Source organism: Haplochromis burtoni, unplaced genomic scaffold (assembly GCF_018398535.1).
Source record: "Haplochromis burtoni strain Fernald_Lab_line unplaced genomic scaffold, NCSU_Asbu1 Contig_774, whole genome shotgun sequence".
In the NCBI taxonomy this organism is placed as follows: domain Eukaryota; kingdom Metazoa; phylum Chordata; class Actinopteri; order Cichliformes; family Cichlidae; genus Haplochromis; species Haplochromis burtoni.
Genome location: NW_024583135.1, coordinates 53,261 through 73,092, shown reverse-complemented (window position 1 = coordinate 73,092; position 19,832 = coordinate 53,261). Strand labels below are relative to the sequence as shown.

The window sequence follows — 19,832 nt, the reverse complement described above, 5'->3', positions numbered from 1 at the left end:
TATTCATTACATGAGATAGGATATTAGTTACAGAGGTCATATAGACTTTGCAGCTTCTTCAGAACTATGGACCAGATGTGGTGTAAAGTGCACTGCAACCTAATAAGTCGACTTTTACATTTAAACAATTCAGTCACAATAAATACGGTGTTTTCTTCATGTATATGAGGGAAAGACCTCGTCGGTGAGATGTGTGTAAAAAGAGAGAGAGAGAGTGTGCGAGGCGGAGAGCAGTGACCAGAGGCAGCCTAAATCTGACCCTTTCAGCATCATCTCCTATAAAGACGGAAGCACACGAAGAGCTTTGAAGTCTAACATGAGTTACTGAAGCACCTCCTGGACACTTTGACCCCACAGTAGAACGTCTGAGCTGTGAGTTGCTATAGAAACTGAATGAGTTTCTTTCTCTTCTTTTTCGACCTGTAGGTCACGGTGAGGAATTCTGCACAGCTATCCGAGTTCAAAGTTTTTAGTTGCAGGATGAGAAAAGCTGTGAGGCAAGAGGGAGGGAAAAAAGACAACTGTATCTGAGAGATGAGAAACTAATTTGGACAAAAAGGGAAACTTCAAACTAAGGTGGAGCACATGAGGTAGAGCAGTAGGCAATCAACCATAAATAAACGACAAGAGGAAGCAGAAAGACAGAAAAGAACCAATTACTGTATGCCGGGGGAAGCTCTCAGAGTGAGCTCACACATCAGACTTTTTGCAGGTTGGAGCTGTTAGAGGATACAGTATCGTGATATTTTAGTGAACAGAAGGAAATCGAGCAGAATCACATCAGTGAGAAAGTCGTCCTGATAATGAGAAATTAATGAAACAGCTAAAAAGGGTTTAGATTAATTAAGATTTATAGCAAACAGAAGCTCACAGTGTGCACAGAAATCATTACTAAAACATATCAAAGCTGTACACATGAGCAGATTTTTGATTTTAGTTGATCTGAGATGTCACAAGATATCTGTAGTACTTTCAGGGGAATGTTCTAGACTACAACGGACTTAAAAAACCAAACACACAGCCTAGAAGTTTGAATAACGAACAGACGTGAATTTGGAGTTTGTTTGACGCGCTCCCTGCCTTGAATAAACGTTCAGTTTGCAGGCGATTAAATCTTTTGCAAATAAAAACAGCCTTTTTCTGATTTTAAGGTTACTGACAGTACTGAAGGGGAGTAACTGTTTGGGCGTCATGAATGCCTTTTTGTCTGTCATCTATCACAAACCCTTCCTCTCCTTTTATCTGCAGCTCTTCCGCCCCGCACCCTCTTTTTATCTTTCCACCTTGATCTTCTTCCTGCGCTAACCCACAGTATTAAACAGCTGCCATGCTTTAAATCATCAGTGTGTTGCTGTATCTCTAACACTCTTAGATAGTAAACCTTTAAGTGCCATACAAAGGAAGCAAGATTTTATTTATAACATGCACCGACCTGATACTTCATCAAAATGCTAATACTGGGTTAGACCCGCTTTTGCATTCAGAACTACTCTAATTCCTCATGGCGTGGATTCAACAAGGTGCTGGAAACATTCCTGACTCTGTGGTCCATACTGACATGGCAGGTTCACACAGCTGCTGCAGATTTGTTGGCTGCACATCCATGATGTAAGCTCAGCTCATTTCAGTTTTATTTATCTGGTGCCAAATCTCAACACTCACTTTATATTGTAAGTTAAAGACAATAACGGAGCGAAAACCCCAATAACCAAACCACCTGTGAGCATGCATTCAGTGACACTAGCAGGGAAGAACTCCCGGCAGAAGCAGGCTCAGTGAGGCCATCTCCAACGACCGGTTAGGGATGACGGGAGGAAGACGGGGAGTTTATGAATAACTAATGATGACATGCACACTGAGTGTGAAAAGAGGTGAAGCGAGAAGCAGAGAAAGGTGACTGCTCTACCATTCTACCATTAAACACCCTATAAACCACATGTAAACCAGCAGTCTGAGAGCAAAGTGCTCCATCGTGGTGATATGCTGCTATGAGGTCCTTAAGATAAGATATGGCCTGACTGAGATATAAAGATAAGCAAGTATCTGTGCCTTTGACTGTTTGTTAATGTTAATGCTCCCTTTAACGAGTGACATCATGTGGAGTTGGACAAAGAGCTACGATATACCTGGGAGCTCATGTTTTTTCTACCATGTAATTATGATCATTGCAAAGTTGGCATTTTAAAATTGAATTACATCTCCTGTCATTTGTGTCAGACTTTAGTTACTGGAGCTCATCAGTGGCTCGTTTAGCAAATTAGAAGGAATGCCACTGCAATCCCACAAGTGAGCCTCTGTTTCCTGTTCTTAGCTGACGGGAGTCGCATCCAGTGTGGTCTTCTACTGTTGCCCATCTGCTTCAAGGTTAGATGTGCTGCATACCTTGGCTTTAATCAGAGGTTAATTGAGTTAGCGATCTTCAAGCAGCCTGGCCATTCTAATCTGACCTCTTAAATCACCTTTCTCCCCCATTCTGATGCTCAGTTTGAACTTCAGCTACTCGTCCTTATCCCGACTACATGTTTAAATACACTTAATAATAATAAATTGTGTGTGTGTGAGTGCATATGTATGTGTATGTGTGTTATAGTATAGATAAAGATCACGCACATCAAAGGCCAATCTTTGCATGTAGTATAATATTTGCTTCATTTGCTAAAGTTCAGTTTTCAAACTAGAAAACAAAAAAGCAAACACATGAGAACAATCAGTAAAATTGCAATTAAGTCACAGATTTGTGTAACTGATCCCAACTGGTTCCTCAGAGTTTACATTCTGTCAGACACATTAAAACCAAATGCTGGGAAGCAGCGAAAGCCTGCTGGACCTTTTTCAATGTGACATAGTGAAAAATAAAACAAGGTGGACTTTTATTGCCGTTTGATGTACACAACATCAAAAGGAGGACATTAAAGAGTTAAAGTGCTGTAAAAACTTGCCCTCTGCTCTGTATGAGTGCAACAAAGCTCAGGTATCCTTCTGTCACTTCTGGCACAGCATTGCAGGGTGAAATCATGTAGCGTGATCATCTAATTACCAAACACACAATTTATTATCAGAATTTTCCGCTAATTGTTGTCATATGTACTGCGTGTGTCAGGGGGTTAAAGCTCATCCAAGTGGAACTTTGACTCCTGTCCACATTCAGCAGCCGAGTTCAAACTAACCAATCGCAGCTGACCTGTGACCTCTTGCGTTGACCCTCTGACCCCAACTGACAGGCCTGATTAGAAATGAATAATCTGACAAGTTTCAGCTTCAGGCTTCAGCTCACTGATACAAACGCAGCCCACACAAAAAGCTAATAAACATTAAAAGCCACACCAAAAAGATAAATGATCTATTCACTCGCAAAGCTGGTTTCACCCATGCATAACTCCACAAATGGCATGTTGTCTGTCAGTTTATTTGTCACTAAACTATTTCAGAAATGTTTTAATAATTACATTTTCAGCCATTCTGGTTCCAACATCCATGTTTTTTCCAACATAGAAGGTAAATGATCAATTGGACCATCTTCAGGTGAAACAAATGTGTCCATTACTTTGTCTTACTTGTTACTGTTCTATGACCAAATTAATGCAATACGTTGTTCAAAGATTCAATTCAATTCAATTTTATTTATATAGCGCCAAATCACAACAAAAGTCGCCTCAAGGCGCTTCATAGATACAGAGAAAAACCCAACAATCATATGACCCCCTATGAGCAGCACTTTGGTGACAGTGGGAAGGAAAAACTCCCTTTTAACAGGAAGAAACCTCCAGCAGAACCAGGCTCAGGGAGGGGCGGGGCCATCTGCTGTGATTGGTTGGGGTGAGAGAAGGAAGACAGGATAAAGACATGCTGTGGAAGAGAGCCAGAGGTTAATAACAGATATGATTTAATGCAGAGAGGTCTGTTAACACATAGTGAGTGAAGAAGAAACACCCAGTGCATCATGGGAATCCCCAGCAGCCTACGCCTATTGCAGCATAACTAAGGGAGGATTCAGGGTCACCTGGTCCAGCCCTAACTATATGCTTTAGCAAAAGATGCACATTTAACATTAAAGTCACATTAAAGAACAATCTTCAGAACAAATTTTAAATATATTTTCTTCTTCCACATATCACTTCAGCACATGTTCACAAAATCTGGTAAATCTTTGGTTTTGGTTCATTTAAATGTTGCCGTGCATTTCGTCCTCCTTACATTGACGCTAATGCACAGAGTCAGCAATAAAGTCTCTGTGGACTGAATCTGCAGAAGCTCATTCCTTTATTGCTAAGATCATGGTAACAAAACATTAGACGTCAGGGTTGGTCCATGTGATTGGAGTAGGTTTACTAGCTGTTGTTGTACTGCTTAATGTTTCTGTAGTACCTCAGCGATTGGTTCATATTATCCCTAGAAGCCTTTGGCAATGTGTTAAAGACCCTCAGCACTAAATAACTCCTCTCCTGCAGTCTCTAAGATTAACAGCATGAGGAATGAACATTTTATCCCATTATTTAGTGCACAAAATCCCAGTATCAACAAGAAATATGATGAATTATATAGGGAAACTCAAGCATCTGTGGTATGAATCAGAATCAGAATACTTTATTCATCCCGAGGGAGATTAGGGTTACAGCAGGCAGCACGCTAATGGCGCATGCGCACTTACAAAGGAATGCATGGTGTGTGTACATGTTTGGCTACAGTAGACCCCAACCACAAAGCTTACTGGTACTATTTAAATGTAACCTCTGTTGAAACTCACAGATTCTGTCCAGATGCACAAGCTGGCCTTTGCTGTGAAACACATGTCACACATTTACCTCTTTGGCTTCTATGAACTCACACTCTCTGCTCGTGTACAAACATGAAAAAGAGGGGCTGCTCTGTCCGCTGAGCCACATCTGTCTTTGGAGAGCTACCAAACATTACAGCATGAATCAGGCTAGAATTAATCAGAATCAGAGAGGATTTAATATGGAATCCCCAGAGATTTGCAGACACTCCATCCTCCCAGAAACAACTACAATGCATCTTTTTCTCCAGAGAACAGCTGTCAGATGAAAGGATTTTTTTTTTTGCCTTTCAAGAGGAGCCTGTCTCTAAACAGACTGCAATCAAAGATTTTATCTTTTAGGTGTCCAGCCCCTTATCTTTCTAATTTCTGTCTTATATAGATGACACACATATAACATTGTTTCCAAAATAGTTCAGATGCTGTTCCCTGTAACAGAAACGCAGAAAAAAAAATGCAAGTATGAATGGATGAATTTAATTTAAAAAGTACTTGGAAATTTCATCATATGTGTGAAAGAAAATCATGGACACTGGTTATCAAACGAAAGTATCCAGAATAATATAGAGCTGGGACTTATTTGGAGCAACATATGCATGCATTTAACTGATGTTGTTTTTCAGGAAAGGCCTTACACGCTTCGGCAATGCCAGCGAGGCTACAGGTGCTCAGCTGGCCACCCTGTAGTCCGGACCTGTTGTGCATTTAAAGCACTTGGGGTGTTGCTAAAAAGAAAAGAGCAACTGAAATTCAAAATCAAACAAATAGGGGGAAAATGTTTTGCTTTCAAAACCACAGTAACTGATCTTTTTGATTCCCAGTGTAGATAAAAGTAGATGCAATAGACTCTTTTTTTGCCACAGACCAGCAGTTTTATTACTTAACTGTATTCAGAGCGATATGTTCTTATATCTTGTAGCTGCTGGCTGGATTGTTTCAACCGTATCCTGATCTCGTCTTGTTTGGTTATACTCGTTTATACTGTAAATTCCACCTTTAGAAAGAAGGGCAGGATGTAGATGTGAGAACATGTCTGGGAAGCACTGCTGTAAACGGGCTGAATTCCACTCCAGCATTCCAGGAGTGTAATTATAACTTAGCATAAATATGGAAGGTAAATGAAACAAATCATTCATTAAATTCCACTATCGTCATATCTTATTGTCCGTGTCGTCCACCCCTTACCCTTTGCATTTTCATTTTTTTCTCCCTTGCTTTTGCTTTACTTTGTCTTTTGTGTAAGTGAGCCCAGGGGCCTCTCTCTCAGTGACATGGGCTCTGCTCCTGTAAAACTAATAATGACTGAGATTTGTGCCGGCTTAGCATTCTTTCTCCCTTTCAGTGCAAGACGCAAAGAATGGGGAGAAAGGTCCGGTGGTAAGGTGGTGGGGTGAGTCGGGGGAAGTGGGGGGTGGGGTTGAGATGAAGGGCGTCCTAGTTTAAGGGGGGGGGGATGACGAAGAAAAAGACAGGGAGGCCCCTTTCCCTGAAATACACCACATTTATTGTGCATGGATCAATGCCACTGAAGTCACTGTGAGTGCTCTGCCAACAAACATTAGCTTGTATTTATTCACACTTGGACACTCATTCAGACAGCTAGGTGTATTTGTGCAATTTCAGACACCTTGCCATATGAATCAGGTGTGTGAAGTCTTTTTAAACCCCGTGCAAAGAAACGAGATAAAATAAAATAAGTCACAAATGCACGCTGACAAAATGCTGTCAAATTTACATAAAGATCACCAGATGTGCTACAAGATGCAACGAGGGGCCAAGGGGCGGTCTCACACTCACTGCCCTCTCCAACAGTCCTCCCTCCCTCCTTTCACCTCCCCTTCTCTCTTCCAGAGACATGTGCACACGCTGTGCCAGCAGACAGTTTCAGCTCTCGGTAACTGATGCACAGACTGCTGCTGTTTCTCCCTTCCCCTCTTTACTCCTCCTAACAATTCTCCTTCCTTTCCTGTACTGCCTCTATTCATCCCCTCTGTACTTTCCTCTACTTTTTCTCTACTCTGTCATTCTGCCCGTCACTTTTCTTCAGCCGGATATAAAGGCAGGACCTGTTGGAGGGAGAGCGCTTGTGTAATTTCTGGCTGCACTTGAGCACCCAGAGTTGTTGCTTCAGCTGGAAAGGCAACAAACCAGAGGACCTACAAACAGCTACAGGACAAACTCCGAGTAAATCTCTGTAATAAAGAGGAAGAAGGAATACTTCTGGGAAAATAAAGGAGAAGAAGGAGGGGGATGTGCAGAACACAGACCATGCCAGGCTCTTTGCTGGTGCTCCTGTCCCTGTTGGTCCTGTCCACAGGAAGTGATGCCAGAAGAATCAGGAAAAGAGGACTCAACCATAAGGTGGGGCACATAACCTCACCTTTGATTTTTCTACTGTACATACGAGTGTGTGTATTTCTCTGTCTCGGGGTTGTTTAGAGAATCTTTTAAAGTGGAAGTCGGTGAAAGCTCACAGCACTGCAGTACAATGTCTGCTCGGTTACAGGGAGGCACTTTGAGCTGTCAGGGCAGTTTTGTGTCTGAGGTGAGAGGTGTTCGAGTAGGCCTGAGGGCTGTGATTAAAATGACCGATAGTGTTGTGGCATAGTATAAAACACATTTACAGAAAAAGTGCATTTACTCAGGTTTTATACTCAAAGGAAGAAATAGATATTTTTACTCTACAATCACCAGCTGGATATTTTAAATCAGATTAAATTGGTAAATAAAGTTATATATTATATCTTGTTTTATATCAATTCCAAAGTCGTGGAGGAAAAACAACAAATTGCAGCTTTGAAAGTTAATTCAGGACTTTTCCAAACCCAGGAGGAGCGTGAAATTAGATTTGTGGCACCCCACATGTCCCAGCTATGCTAACTGTGGCTAGGTAATTACCATGATTTTGATTAAATAGGCCCAATCCACATGATGCTAGCTTTTTTATATGATCACTTATTATCATCGGGAAATATTGTAGCTTTTAACGGAAACTGTATGAGATAGGCATGCTTGTTAGTTTTCAGATGAAACATTGAAACAAATACATTTTAAAAAATGCTAAAAATCAGATCAACAAAAATGTAACAGAGTAAGTACGTAGTTCAGTCTGGAGAAGGGTCGGTGTTTTGCTTGAGAGAACTTTAACATTTCTTTCACCGTTGCGAAAAAACGGTTTGAGAGCAGATGTGCTTTGATTTATAGATGCATGAAAAATCCACTCAGACAGGCGAGTTTTGAAGAGTAACAGAGCAACAGGTTGGAATAAGTAGTGATTCTATAGGAGCAGTGGGGGGTATATGGGATGTTCAGCATTAGTTGGTGTGTGTGTGTGTGTGTGTGTGTGTGTGTGTGTGTGTGTGTGTGTGTGTGTGTGTAGTGGATTATTAGGGCAGGAACTGAATTTGCAGGCCAGGCCCCCGCTTGTTAACTCAGCTCAGTGTAGCTGATTGATCATCTCTAACAAGGGCTCACTGTAGCGTGCTGCCTTTCCTCTCTGTAACCTTTCATGCTTCAGTGTTCTCACCTTCTGACTTGTTTGTGGCCTCTGTCTCTCATTTTCAGCCTTTCTCTAATACTGTATGTAACTGTTACCATTCCACCCTCGTTCTGACCCGATTTCTCTTCCCCGCTGACCGTGTGCTTCTCTCAGTACACCACCCTCCGTTTTCCCTCAAATATCTTTCTCTGGTCTCCTCCTGCTCTCAGGATGGGCCAAAAGAACTGTCCGTCTGGACTCTGCCTCAAAGCTGCAGTAATTGGAACATGCTGACACAGCTCTATAGACAGAGTTTGCCTTTTACTCCTTGAACCTTTTCATCTCGGTATCTTGCAATCTTTCTTTTTTTTAAATCTCCCACATACACACACTCAGCCTCATTCATAACGCCAAGGCCATACAGAAAGACAAATTATAGTCACGCAGTATGTAACATACACACTCCACAGAAGGATATTTTGTCTCGAAAGGAAAATTGGTAAATTTGAAATCAACACAAGACCACCAACATGCTCAGTTTTGCCTTTTGAAGCCTTTTCTTGAGATTGTGTAATAAGCTTTAAACTATAACAATATGAATACACGATCCGTTTAGATTAACCAAAATTTTTACATGCAAGTAGGTTCGTATATTAATACAAGCGAGGAGGTCAGATTTTGGCAGATGTTTGTTTTAACCTTAAAGAATGTATTTTGGTCAGTAATGGATAGAACACGCTGACATTTTCCCAAAACCAAAGTATCACTTGGATTTAAGAGAAGTGCTACATGCACTGTGTACACCAAGAGTTGATCATTTAGTATACTTGTAAATCTTTTGAAAGAAAGGTGTTTGCATGACAGTCTTTCTATGTTCCATCTCTGCGCTTCAATAGAAACATGCCGGTCTAAGAATGATTTACATGTAATCAGGGTATTTAGGTAAGAAATGGGCCTAAAGGCTGCAATGGTCAGAGTGATAGAGATGCTAATAGAATTAGGCCAGTTTTCAGCACCTGTCTAACCAGGCTGGAGATTGCCTGTTCTGTTTAAGCGCTTAAAAGGAACAAAAAGGAAATGGACCCACTCTTATGTCTGAGATAAATACCTCAGCAGCGCCTCAGTTTGAAAGTTTTGGATCTATAAGTTTCCCCCTCTTACCAAATCATTGCCCAGATTTTCAGATTCCAGATTTGCTTTGCACACACCCACCACTCAACCAGATTGTTTAGTCTCATATAGCCATAACACAGTCTGGCTCAGACATCTGCCTGGGCATGCCCGTGTGCAAAGCAGTGTCTCACAGTAGCATTATAAATCTTTAGTTTCATCTAAGTCAAGTGATGTGGGCCCTTCTGACAGTGTCTGCTATTAAGCAGAACGTGAAACACTTGGGCTTCCTGGCGTTTGTCTGGTCATGTGTTTGAAGGATAAGCATGCAACTGCTGCCTGATCTTTGAGAGATTTGTGGACATTTGTGGCGCTCTTTTAAATGTTGCAGACTGGTGGCGATGGCTTGTCTTGTAATGCAAACAGTTTCAGAGCTAAAGTTTGAACACTTTAATGCAAGGAATATTGTTTCCAGCTGTATGCAATTGCTCTAAGCTCAAAACTCATCTGTTTAAAACTACTTTCCCCCTGTGATCACATGCGCACTGTCTACTTCTAACTTGTTTATTTTTAGTGCTCTTTTACTTGGTTTTTGTTCATTTACTGTACAGGGCCCCTGAGTGTTTTAAAAGGTGTTTGTAAATGAAGTGTAATATTATTATTGTTTATTATTAGGTAAAAGGGGAAAAGTCTGTAAGCCTGGGATTTATAAATGCATGGAAGGCGCTGACTGTAGAAAGACCAGGCCACGTTTGTAGCTGTGAAGTTTTAAATATGGTGACTTTAAACATGTAGATTTGCTTTGTGGAAGCTCAGAGCTCTGAGAGGACAGAGTGCCAATTATGAAGGAAACTACTGCAGCCATTGGTCATTAGCTATAAACCATCAGTTATATCATAGTAGTGTAACACTATTCTCGCTTAGAATCTACAATTTGGGATAATTTTTCTGTTATCATTAATATATTCTAATGAATATATTTGTGAGAATTGTTTTCTTTTCTGAGACATGACCTGTCAGCTATTTAACTCTGCAGCTCAAAGCAGGATTAATTCCAGTTAGATCTGAGTCTGGTGGTCAGCAGCACATTACTGGACATAACACGGGAGCAGATTATTGCTCAGTACCACAAACCTCAAATATAAACTCCCTTCCAAATCATCCCAAGCATTCCTTCTGTTGTAGGAACGTTGTGTAAACCAACATGATGTCTGTCAACATGATTTCCCATCATTCATTAAAGCTCTCATGTCTTACTGATTTACAGTTTGTCTGTTTTCCTCACAACTTAGCCTGCTGCGTTTGCTCTTCTGTCTTTCTGTCAAACTGACAGCTGCTCTAGAAGCAGGAAATTGGGTCTCACAACACAAAATCTAACCAGATGTGTGCTGTGAGTTTCTACATTTAGTAAAAGCTGAAGATCTGCCAGATTTAAAATGAAACCTTGAAACCTAACCAAAAGACCAAACACGTTTACCTGTGTGTACACCATGGAAATATATATTCTTTGGTTTGTTTGTAGATCCAAGTTTCTGTGCATGTGTGTGCTCGTGCGCTTGCATCCTTGCACAGACGAAGCAGAAAATGTTAGTATCTGTCTCCGATTTTGTTTTGTCGTTACTTCAAATGGTCAGATTTCAGTTCAGTTAAGGAGCCAGACGTGGTGGCTTCTCCCCATCACCTCTCTGTGAGAAATTGGAACAAGTGAAAGAATCAGCAACTGAGATCAGACTTTAAAGCTACCGTCGTGTTGCTTTTCGACACCAACAGCAGGGGAAGAAAGAAAATGAAAGCATCAAAGAGTGAGCGAGATGGAGTACAGACAGTGACAGATAGATAGATGGAGGGGAGAATATTCCCACAGATATTCATGAACATCACACACAAGCCTGCTGGCAGTTTCTTTATTGGGGAGAAGCAGCAGACAGGAGTGTAAATAAACACTGTGGAACATCTGAGAGATGTGTGTGAGATTTTATGATAGACTTCAAGAAACAGAGCATGACAGCCCTTCTGGCGTACAGCAGTGGAAAAATCATGAGATGACAACTGAGAACAAAGTGGTTAAAGTAAAAGAAGAGTAACAGATATTTAACCAAAGCACAGTCCGAACCAGCATGGGTGATGGTAGCGTTCTCGGGGAGCTGTAATAAATCAGTGAATGGCTCCTGCAGTGTGCACTTTTGCCTGTATGGTATAATTAAGAGCAAGTTCAAACTACACACACACAAAAGCATGCAGTTGAATAAACAGGAAGGGCACGCTTGAGCTTTTTGTAGGAGAGGTTTGCAGGATACACTGGGAACAGATCGGATATAAGATAAGTTCAGATAGTGTAATAATCATTATGTAATTATCCAGTCTGAGCAAACTTTGTAGTACTCATTCACAGAAGAGATGCTGTGAATGAGTACGGAGCTCCAGTAGACTCCTGTCTGTATGAGGCCAGCATACACATAAAAATTAGAGTGGAATTTAACTAGAAAAGCAATAAAATAATCACTGACCACCGACTAACATCAGAGACAACACCCGCAGCAAACTGACAAACAATATTCTTGTTCTTTGGAGATGAAAAGCTTTACTAAGGTATCCAGTTATTTCCTGTTTCTGTCCATGTGTCAAAACGACTGATGAGAAACAAATTTCAGGCCCAAAGTATCAGGCAAAACAGGCCTCTCATTTCAACTCGCTAAAATAATCGAAATTTCAAATTAACCGAAGAACACAACGTTCTCTCCATCTCGCCGACCTCACCCCGTATACCAAACACCCACCGAGCTCCCAGCTGCCAGAAGAAACGAATTCATTTTTAAAGTGTTTGTGGTGCCACCATGAGTGCCAAACATTTGTCTTTTGTGTTTCACTGGTTGGTTCGGAGGAACAGCCTGCAAGCCTGCCAAATAAACAGCACAGTTTTAATGATCGTGTGCCACCCAGAAGCCAATTATCTAATTACAAATCTAGTGTAAGAAGAAACAAAAACAAATTCCTCTTGCTCGCTTTCATCTGCACTCTGGCCCATTCAGAAACGATGCTGCAGTTTCACTTGTTTCTGTTAGGGTCCCTGGGTCGTTGACCCAGTGTTTTGTGTTTTTGGTTCTTTGATTTTGTTATTTCATTATTTTCTAGCTATGCTTTACGGGTTTTTCTTAAGTTAAGGTCCTCTGGGTGGGGTTTGGTTAGAGTTTCAGTGTTTTGGTTTTCTGTCTGTGTTCCTTTGTTGCTGTCTCCCCTGTCTGCTGTATTTCCACGTCCAGTCAGTGTCTGTGTCTGCCCTGGTCCCGCGTCTCTGTTCCCTTTGTTTTAGTGCTTGCCTGTGAGTCTGTGTTATGTTTCCTGTTTTACTTTGGAAGTCCATGTCTGATGTTAATGTGTCTGGTTTTGCTTCCCCTGTCTCGTTAGGCCTGATTTGCCCCAGCTGTGTTTCCCTCCTGTTACTCATTCCCTGATTGCTCCCTCTGTGTATTTAAGCCCTGTGTTTCTCTGTGTCCATGTTGTGATCTACCGTTTATTTTGCTGTATGTTTTGCCAGTCCACCGGTGTTAGTTTATTTTTGAGTTTTTTCCAGTTATGTTATGTTTGCGTTCAGCATTAAAGCAGTTTTGGTTTAAGTTTGTCTCTGGAGTCTGCATCTTGGGTCCTATCCCTGTCCGCACACAGCCGTCACCTAACAGTTTCTTGCACTGTGTGCTTTCAACATCATGACAAACAGTTTGACAGAGATGCACTACCTTGACCACTTTAGAAAATGAACTCTAGCCAATTAATAAAATATTCCCCAAATATGTTCCTCCGCTCTGGAGGATCCGAGGTAAAACCAAACTGTTCATTTTGATACAGTTAAAAAGAGAGGAAACACTGACGCTTCATCCAGAAAAGTAAATACAGTTCGTGAGAAAATATGAGAGTTGGTGTTTAGTTGATGGCAGCTGTGCTTCTTGGGATTTTGCTATAATAATTTCCATGTGCACAAACCCCCAGAACAATGAATGGTCACTTATTCTGTGGTGCACAACATCAGATATTCAATACCAGCAGTGAACAAAAAAATATAACAAAAACAACAAAACACTTCCCTCCACTTGTTCTTGCCAGAACTGTGTGTGAAGTGGATCTTTGCTCAGCTTCATAGTGGCCTACTTTCTCCCTCTCATTCACCAGGGAAGTAAGTGTTCGGTCCCACACTGAAACACCTGACCAATCCAGGTTAAGGTATTGGTAGGCAGGCATGCATGCAGAAATCAAACCTTCACCGCTCCTGTGCACAGTTCAGCTAAGTGCGTGCTGGATGTGCTCCCTCAGGAGTATTGTCGCCCTCTGCTGGTTGCAATGTGGTCACAGATATTAATACACTGAATGAAACTGTCTCAGTCTAATCTACATACATGCAGCACAGCCAGCACCTATTCTGAAAATACTTCCTGTCTACAGTGAAACTAAGCTTTTACTTCAACTGATCAAACACACACGTCCACACATGTGCAATAGCAATAACACTAAACGCAATACTCTTTTCTGGCATTGTTGTATTATACTTGTATATAGCATTTGTATTCTATTTTATTTGATTGTATATAGTATTTTATTTTTATTTTATTCTATTCTATTGTGTACAGTATCTCATAGATATATTATTCCAGTGTTTTTTCTCTAATTCTTCTATGCAACTGTGCCCTGCTGTAACAAAATAAATTTCCCACACGTGGGACTAAGGTTATCTTATCTTATCTTACTGTGCTTCAACTTTACTAACTGATCAAAGTAAACTTGTATTAGGAGGCCAGTGATTAGCTTTACTTACTTTATTTTGAAATTCATTTATATAACAGCATGTGAAATCCTACAGAGACATCCATAATGTACTTATTATGGTTTTGTTTACAGCGACACCTGCAAAGTTAATGTGACTCCAGACTCCAGAGCTGCATTTTTATGATCTGTTGTCTTTTAACCGTGTTATTAAAAAAATAAAAAGCATATATCTATCTATCTCAATATCTACTAATTCTGAAGTCGGTATCTCTATTTCTTTTTGTGTGTGTTGCCCTCACATTGGCCTCCAGGGTAATATGTTCCAGTACTTTAAATAAAGAAGAGAGGGTATCGTGCATCAAAGTAACAGACCCCATCCATGGTATATTTCAGACATTTATCTGTCTTTCTTTCTCTCTTTCAGGATTACGAGTATCTCAATCATCCCCAGTCCACACAGCACCAAAAGAATGACCGGTGTCCACCGCCGCCCCAGATGTTACCAGAGCGAGCCTGCGAGGTCCCGGGCTGCCGCTCAGACTCAGAATGCGAGCGCCACAAACGCTGCTGCTACAATGGCTGCATCTATGCCTGCCTGGAGTCTGTGCAACCACCACCAGGTCAGCAGAACCAGCAGACTGGAGTTAAAATAGGGCTTCAAATTATATTAAAGTGATTATTGGTTGGCAATATTTTGATGTTCACAGAAATGCAGGAAGTTATATTTTTCCTCGTATTGTTGTTGAGTATTGCAGTAGCTAAGGATGTGTGTGTTTTGAGCAGTTCTGGACTGGCTGGTGCAGCCCAAGCCTCGATGGTTGGGGGGTAACGGTTGGCTGCTAGATGGTCCTGAGGAGGTTTTGCAAGGTGAGGGCACACACCTGAACAGTTAAGGGTAACACACATGTGAGTCCAGAAAATCCATCTGCAGAACATTTTTGAGTTTTCAGTGCAATATTGTGCAGTGATATTTAATCAGAAGTCACTTTCCTCCCTTCCTGTGTGACAATAATAATCACAAACTGTAAAGACATCTTCACTGTAATAGTCCCACCAGTCTCAAATACAACGCTCCACAAATATTAACAGGAGGGCAGACTTGCTGCTCATTTTTCTTTAAAAAAAAAACAACTCTAAAACTTTGAGTTTTTTTCTGAGTTTATATTTGTATGCTGGCATTTCCTGTGGGAAATATTGTTTTTTAATTATTTGAAGGAAAGCCAGAATATAGTGCCACAAAATGACTTTTGCTCTTCTTATTGTCGTTTCCTTGGATACAGAGTGTACAGAGTGTGCTGGTTTTTGTATTTTTTTGCCCACTAGCTGAGGCCTGCAGTACTACTGAGGATGGAGATGAGCCTCTGCACTGTCCTACGGGCTACGAGTGCCACATCATCAATCCAGGAAACCCAGCCTCTGGCATCCCTAACAGGGGACAGTGCATCAAGCAGCGCGGCAACTCTGGTATCATTTTATTTCCCTTGACTTAAATGTTTTAGTGATCACTCATATGATTGTGATGTGGCTTTAAATGTAGAATTTAACACACATTCTCTCCTATCTATATGTCACTTTCACAACAACCGTCTGATAGAGCTGCTCTCAAAGCTTTGTGCTCTGAAGCGCCACAGGGCAGGATGAGAATGCCAGGCTGTGCCAAGCATTCTGCTCTGGTGTCTCTATCTTGGCAAATGGCACGCTGTTAGATGCCAGGTTTCTCCTTTGAAATAGATCTTGAAATAAACATGCTGGAGTGACCTTGCAAATGAATAGACGGCCACGGGATGAACTGATAACGTGTGATTGAAGCTGTTGGCAGTAATATTAAACCAAGTATTTGACAGAGGGAACTTTATCCATTCATTCAGTTTGTGCATATAACTGTGATTTTAATTACAGATGGACGTAGCTTGAGACACAAATACTTTAAGGACTACAAGGACTACTTAGGTAAGAAGCTCAAGTGAATAAAAGCTTCAAACTGAATATTAAGTAAAGCTAATATGTCTGACATCATTGTGGCTTTTTTATTTGATAGGTACCAGCTCTAACAGTGCAGTGGGCTATGAAAAGCATCACCACAAGCACCTGGGGTGAAGTATGTTCTCAGCCACTCACATAAAAATAAAATCATCCTCATCTGCATTTTCCTGTAAACGAACCCATTTTTTTCTCATACCTGCTCAGGTCGACTTGAACTCAGCCTCAGCTTCGAGCATAGCACAACCTCAGACATCAGTCCAGTCCTGTTTGATCTGCTCGCAGCTAAACCGGGATCAGATCTGACCTTTTTTTAAACTACGCCTCCAGCTGCTACCTCCTCTGCGCAATGCCCTGTCTCGCAGCCTCTCGTCAGTCACGTGTCCACAGGGAGACGAGTTTCTCACACTCTCAGCATGCATCCAAAGAAAAAAAGCACTTTTGTCCCTCTGTTTGATGTCAGCAAAAAGGGAGGAGGAGAGGCTTTTGGTGAAGGTAGCGCAAGGTGCAAACTGAAGCTGATTAGCAAAATTGTCTAAGCAACCCCGATTTTTGCAGCCCCCTCCTCCCTCTCTATAATTTGTTCCTATTTTCATCCACTGCCATGCTCTCTATTCTTAAGACTGGTCAGCGGAAAAAATCAAGACCATGTGGGCTTCATTCTTAGCTCTAAATTCCTCTTCTGAAATCTGGAATGTTTTATGGACAAGAGAAAAAAAAATCCAGGTGTAGCCGTGAGTCAGCTAAGAAAATCCAGATGTTTTATATTATGCGCTAATAACTCTTAATTAAAAAATAATACCATGTGAGTATGTGGATCAGTAAATTCAGAACAGCTGCAGGTATGTACAAGCTAACAGATGCTGACTGTGACTTGGAAAGCAAAATAAAGAAAGACAAAACTGTTTATTTAAGAGGCCTATTCGAGATGCTCCCCCTGTGAAAAAGAAAACTTAAATTAACCTACTGAAGGAAAGTGACTCGTTTTGAAAAGACTGATTTCATTTACACTTCTTTGACGACTTATGCAGTAAATATGTACCAGTTCAGAACAGTTATTCATTAACATACTATATGAGAGACAATAATCCCTGCTGCAGTATACACATGATAAAAGAAAGGGATTTTGCTTCCATGCAAATATTTAAATGGTGCTTCGGTAATTGCTGCATATAATAACAGAAGAATAAGCTGGTCACACGTGAAAGAAAACCACTCTGTGCAGAACTAAAGTGATGTCTGAATATTTCCATCTGATTGGTGCTATGTCGCTGCCTTGATTATTCTAAATAAACCACTTTATTTTAAAAAAAAGTTGTCCTTTGGTTCTCTTTCCCAAGTCATTTTAAGATGTGTGAAAATACTATTCACATTCTGTCAAGCCAAGAACATTTATGTACATCTGCATGCAGTCAAATTAGCTTTCTGTTCACTATCTAAAAATGAAACGAAAAGGCAAAAATAATATTGCACGGTTCTTTTCCCAAGAGAAACACAGACTTCTTTGTTCTCATTTAGTAGCAGAAACAGCAGAACAGCTTTCAAATGAGCTGCCTCAGTTTGTAGCTGAAATAAGTGCTTTAGACCACATTGCATTTGAAACTGTTTGGAAGTTTGCACAAACAGAACTTCTGCAAGAATGGCACTGATTTGGTTCCCCATCTTGCTCATGACAGAGAACAGAAATATTTGCGTTCTTTAGCACAAAAACATGTAATGTTTGTGCAGTTATACAAATCCACAGTCAGCTTGTAAAAACAAGCTTGAACACTTTCTGACCCAGTGGGTCTTTTTACAAAGCCCCGGTGTTAGGTAGCCAGTGGTAGTGGTGGTTGTGGGGGTGGCCGTTAAGGTCACCACTCCCCCGCTGGACAAACATTTCCTTAAATTAAGACAATTTATATTTAGAGCCTGTGATTTCCATTAATAAACAACACAAGAGAATAAAAGATACAGGGAGTGCAGAATTATTAGGCAAATGAGTATTTTGTCCACATCATCCTCTTCATGCATGTTGTCTTACTCCAAGCTGTATAGGCTCGAAAGCCTACTACCAATTAAGCATATTAGGTGATGTGCATCTCTGTAATGAGAAGGGGTGTGGTCTAATGACATCAACACCCTATATCAGGTGTGCATAATTATTAGGCAACGTCCTTTCCTTTGGCAAAATGGGTCAAAAGAAGGACTTGACAGGCTCAGAAAAGTCAAAAATAGTGAGATATCTTGCAGAGGGATGCAGCAGTCTCAAAATTGCAAAGCTTCTGAAGCGTGATCATCGAACAATCAAGCGTTTCATTCAAAATAGTCAACAGGGTCGCAAGAAGCGTGTGGAAAAACCAAGGCGCAAAATAACTGCCCATGAACTGAGAAAAGTCAAGCGTGCAGCTGCCAAGATGCCACTTGCCACCAGTTTGGCCATATTTCAGAGCTGCAACATCACTGGAGTGCCCAAAAGCACAAGGTGTGCAATACTCAGAGACATGGCCAAGGTAAGAAAGGCTGAAAGACGACCACCACTGAACAAGACACACAAGCTGAAACGTCAAGACTGGGCCAAGAAATATCTCAAGACTGGTTTTCTAAGGTTTTATGGACTGATGAAATGAGAGTGAGTCTTGATGGGCCAGATGGATGGGCCCGTGGCTGGATTGGTAAAGGGCAGAGAGCTCCAGTCCGACTCAGACGCCAGCAAGGTGGAGGTGGAGTACTGGTTTGGGCTGGTATCATCAAAGATGAGCTTGTGGGGCCTTTTCGGGTTGAGGATGGAGTCAAGCTCAACTCCCAGTCCTACTGCCAGTTTCTGGAAGACACCTTCTTCAAGCAGTGGTACAGGAAGAAGTCTGCATCCTTCAAGAAAAACATGATTTTCATGCAGGACAATGCTCCATCACACGCGTCCAAGTACTCCACAGCGTGGCTGCAAGAAAGGGTATAAAAGAAGAAAAACTAATGACATGGCCACTCCTTGTTCACCTGATCTGAACCCCATTGAGAACCTGTGGTCCATCATCAAATGTGAGATTTACAAGGAGGGAAAACAGTACACCTCTCTGAACAGTGTCTGGGAGGCTGTGGTTGCTGCTGCACGCAATGTTGATGGTGAACAGATCAAAACACTGACAGAATCCATGGATGGCAGGCTTTTGAGTGTCCTTGCAAAGAAAGGTGGCTATATTGGTCGCTGATTTGTTTTTGTTTTGTTTTTGAATGTCAGAAATGTATATTTGTGAATGTGGAGATGTTATATTGGTTTCACTGGTAAAAATAAATAATTGAAATGGGTATATATTTGTTTTTTGTTAAGTTGCCTAATAATTATGCACAGTAATAGTCACCTGCACACACAGATATCCCCCTAAAATAGCTAAAAACTAAAAACAAACTAAAAACTACTTCCAGAAACATTCAGCTTTGATATTAATGAGTTTTTTGGGTTCATTGAGAACATGGTTGTTGTTCAATAATAACATTATTCCTCACAAATACAACTTGCCTAATAATTCTGCACTCCCTGTATGCCCCTAAGAAGTAATTTCAAAAATTGTTTTTAATTAAATATATTTCAAGAAAACATGGCATTGCTAGCAAATAAGAATGCTCGATTTTGCCACCAGTCTTCAGTAGACTGGGTGTCTGCATGTTTGTACTGGGCGGCAGGTGTGGGCTTATGCTAGCGCCTGCTTGCTTATTAGAAGTGCTCTGTTTGGACTTTGAATGAAGAGAGTGTTATTC

At 41.0% G+C, this 19,832-nt stretch overlaps 1 protein-coding gene across 2 annotated transcripts; it reads left to right on the top strand.

The window, feature by feature from the left end:
- The first annotated feature begins 6,599 nt into the window (after window positions 1–6,599).
- wfdc1 (WAP four-disulfide core domain 1) lies at window positions 6,600–17,411 on the top strand. Of its 2 annotated transcripts, none has more exons than XM_014330335.2 (7): window positions 6,600–7,135; window positions 14,542–14,737; window positions 14,901–14,984; window positions 15,441–15,581; window positions 16,017–16,067; window positions 16,156–16,210; window positions 16,305–17,411. In XM_014330335.2, exons 1-7 carry the CDS (start codon window positions 7,025–7,027, stop codon window positions 16,312–16,314), a joined length of 648 nt encoding a protein of 215 aa, XP_014185821.1. In that variant the 5' UTR covers window positions 6,600–7,024; the 3' UTR covers window positions 16,315–17,411. The 2 variants fall into 2 exon arrangements, with proteins under 2 accessions (XP_014185821.1, XP_005950406.2); XM_005950344.3 differs by having other exon boundaries at window positions 6,601–7,135; window positions 16,156–16,215.
- The last annotated feature ends 2,421 nt before the right edge of the window (window positions 17,412–19,832 follow it).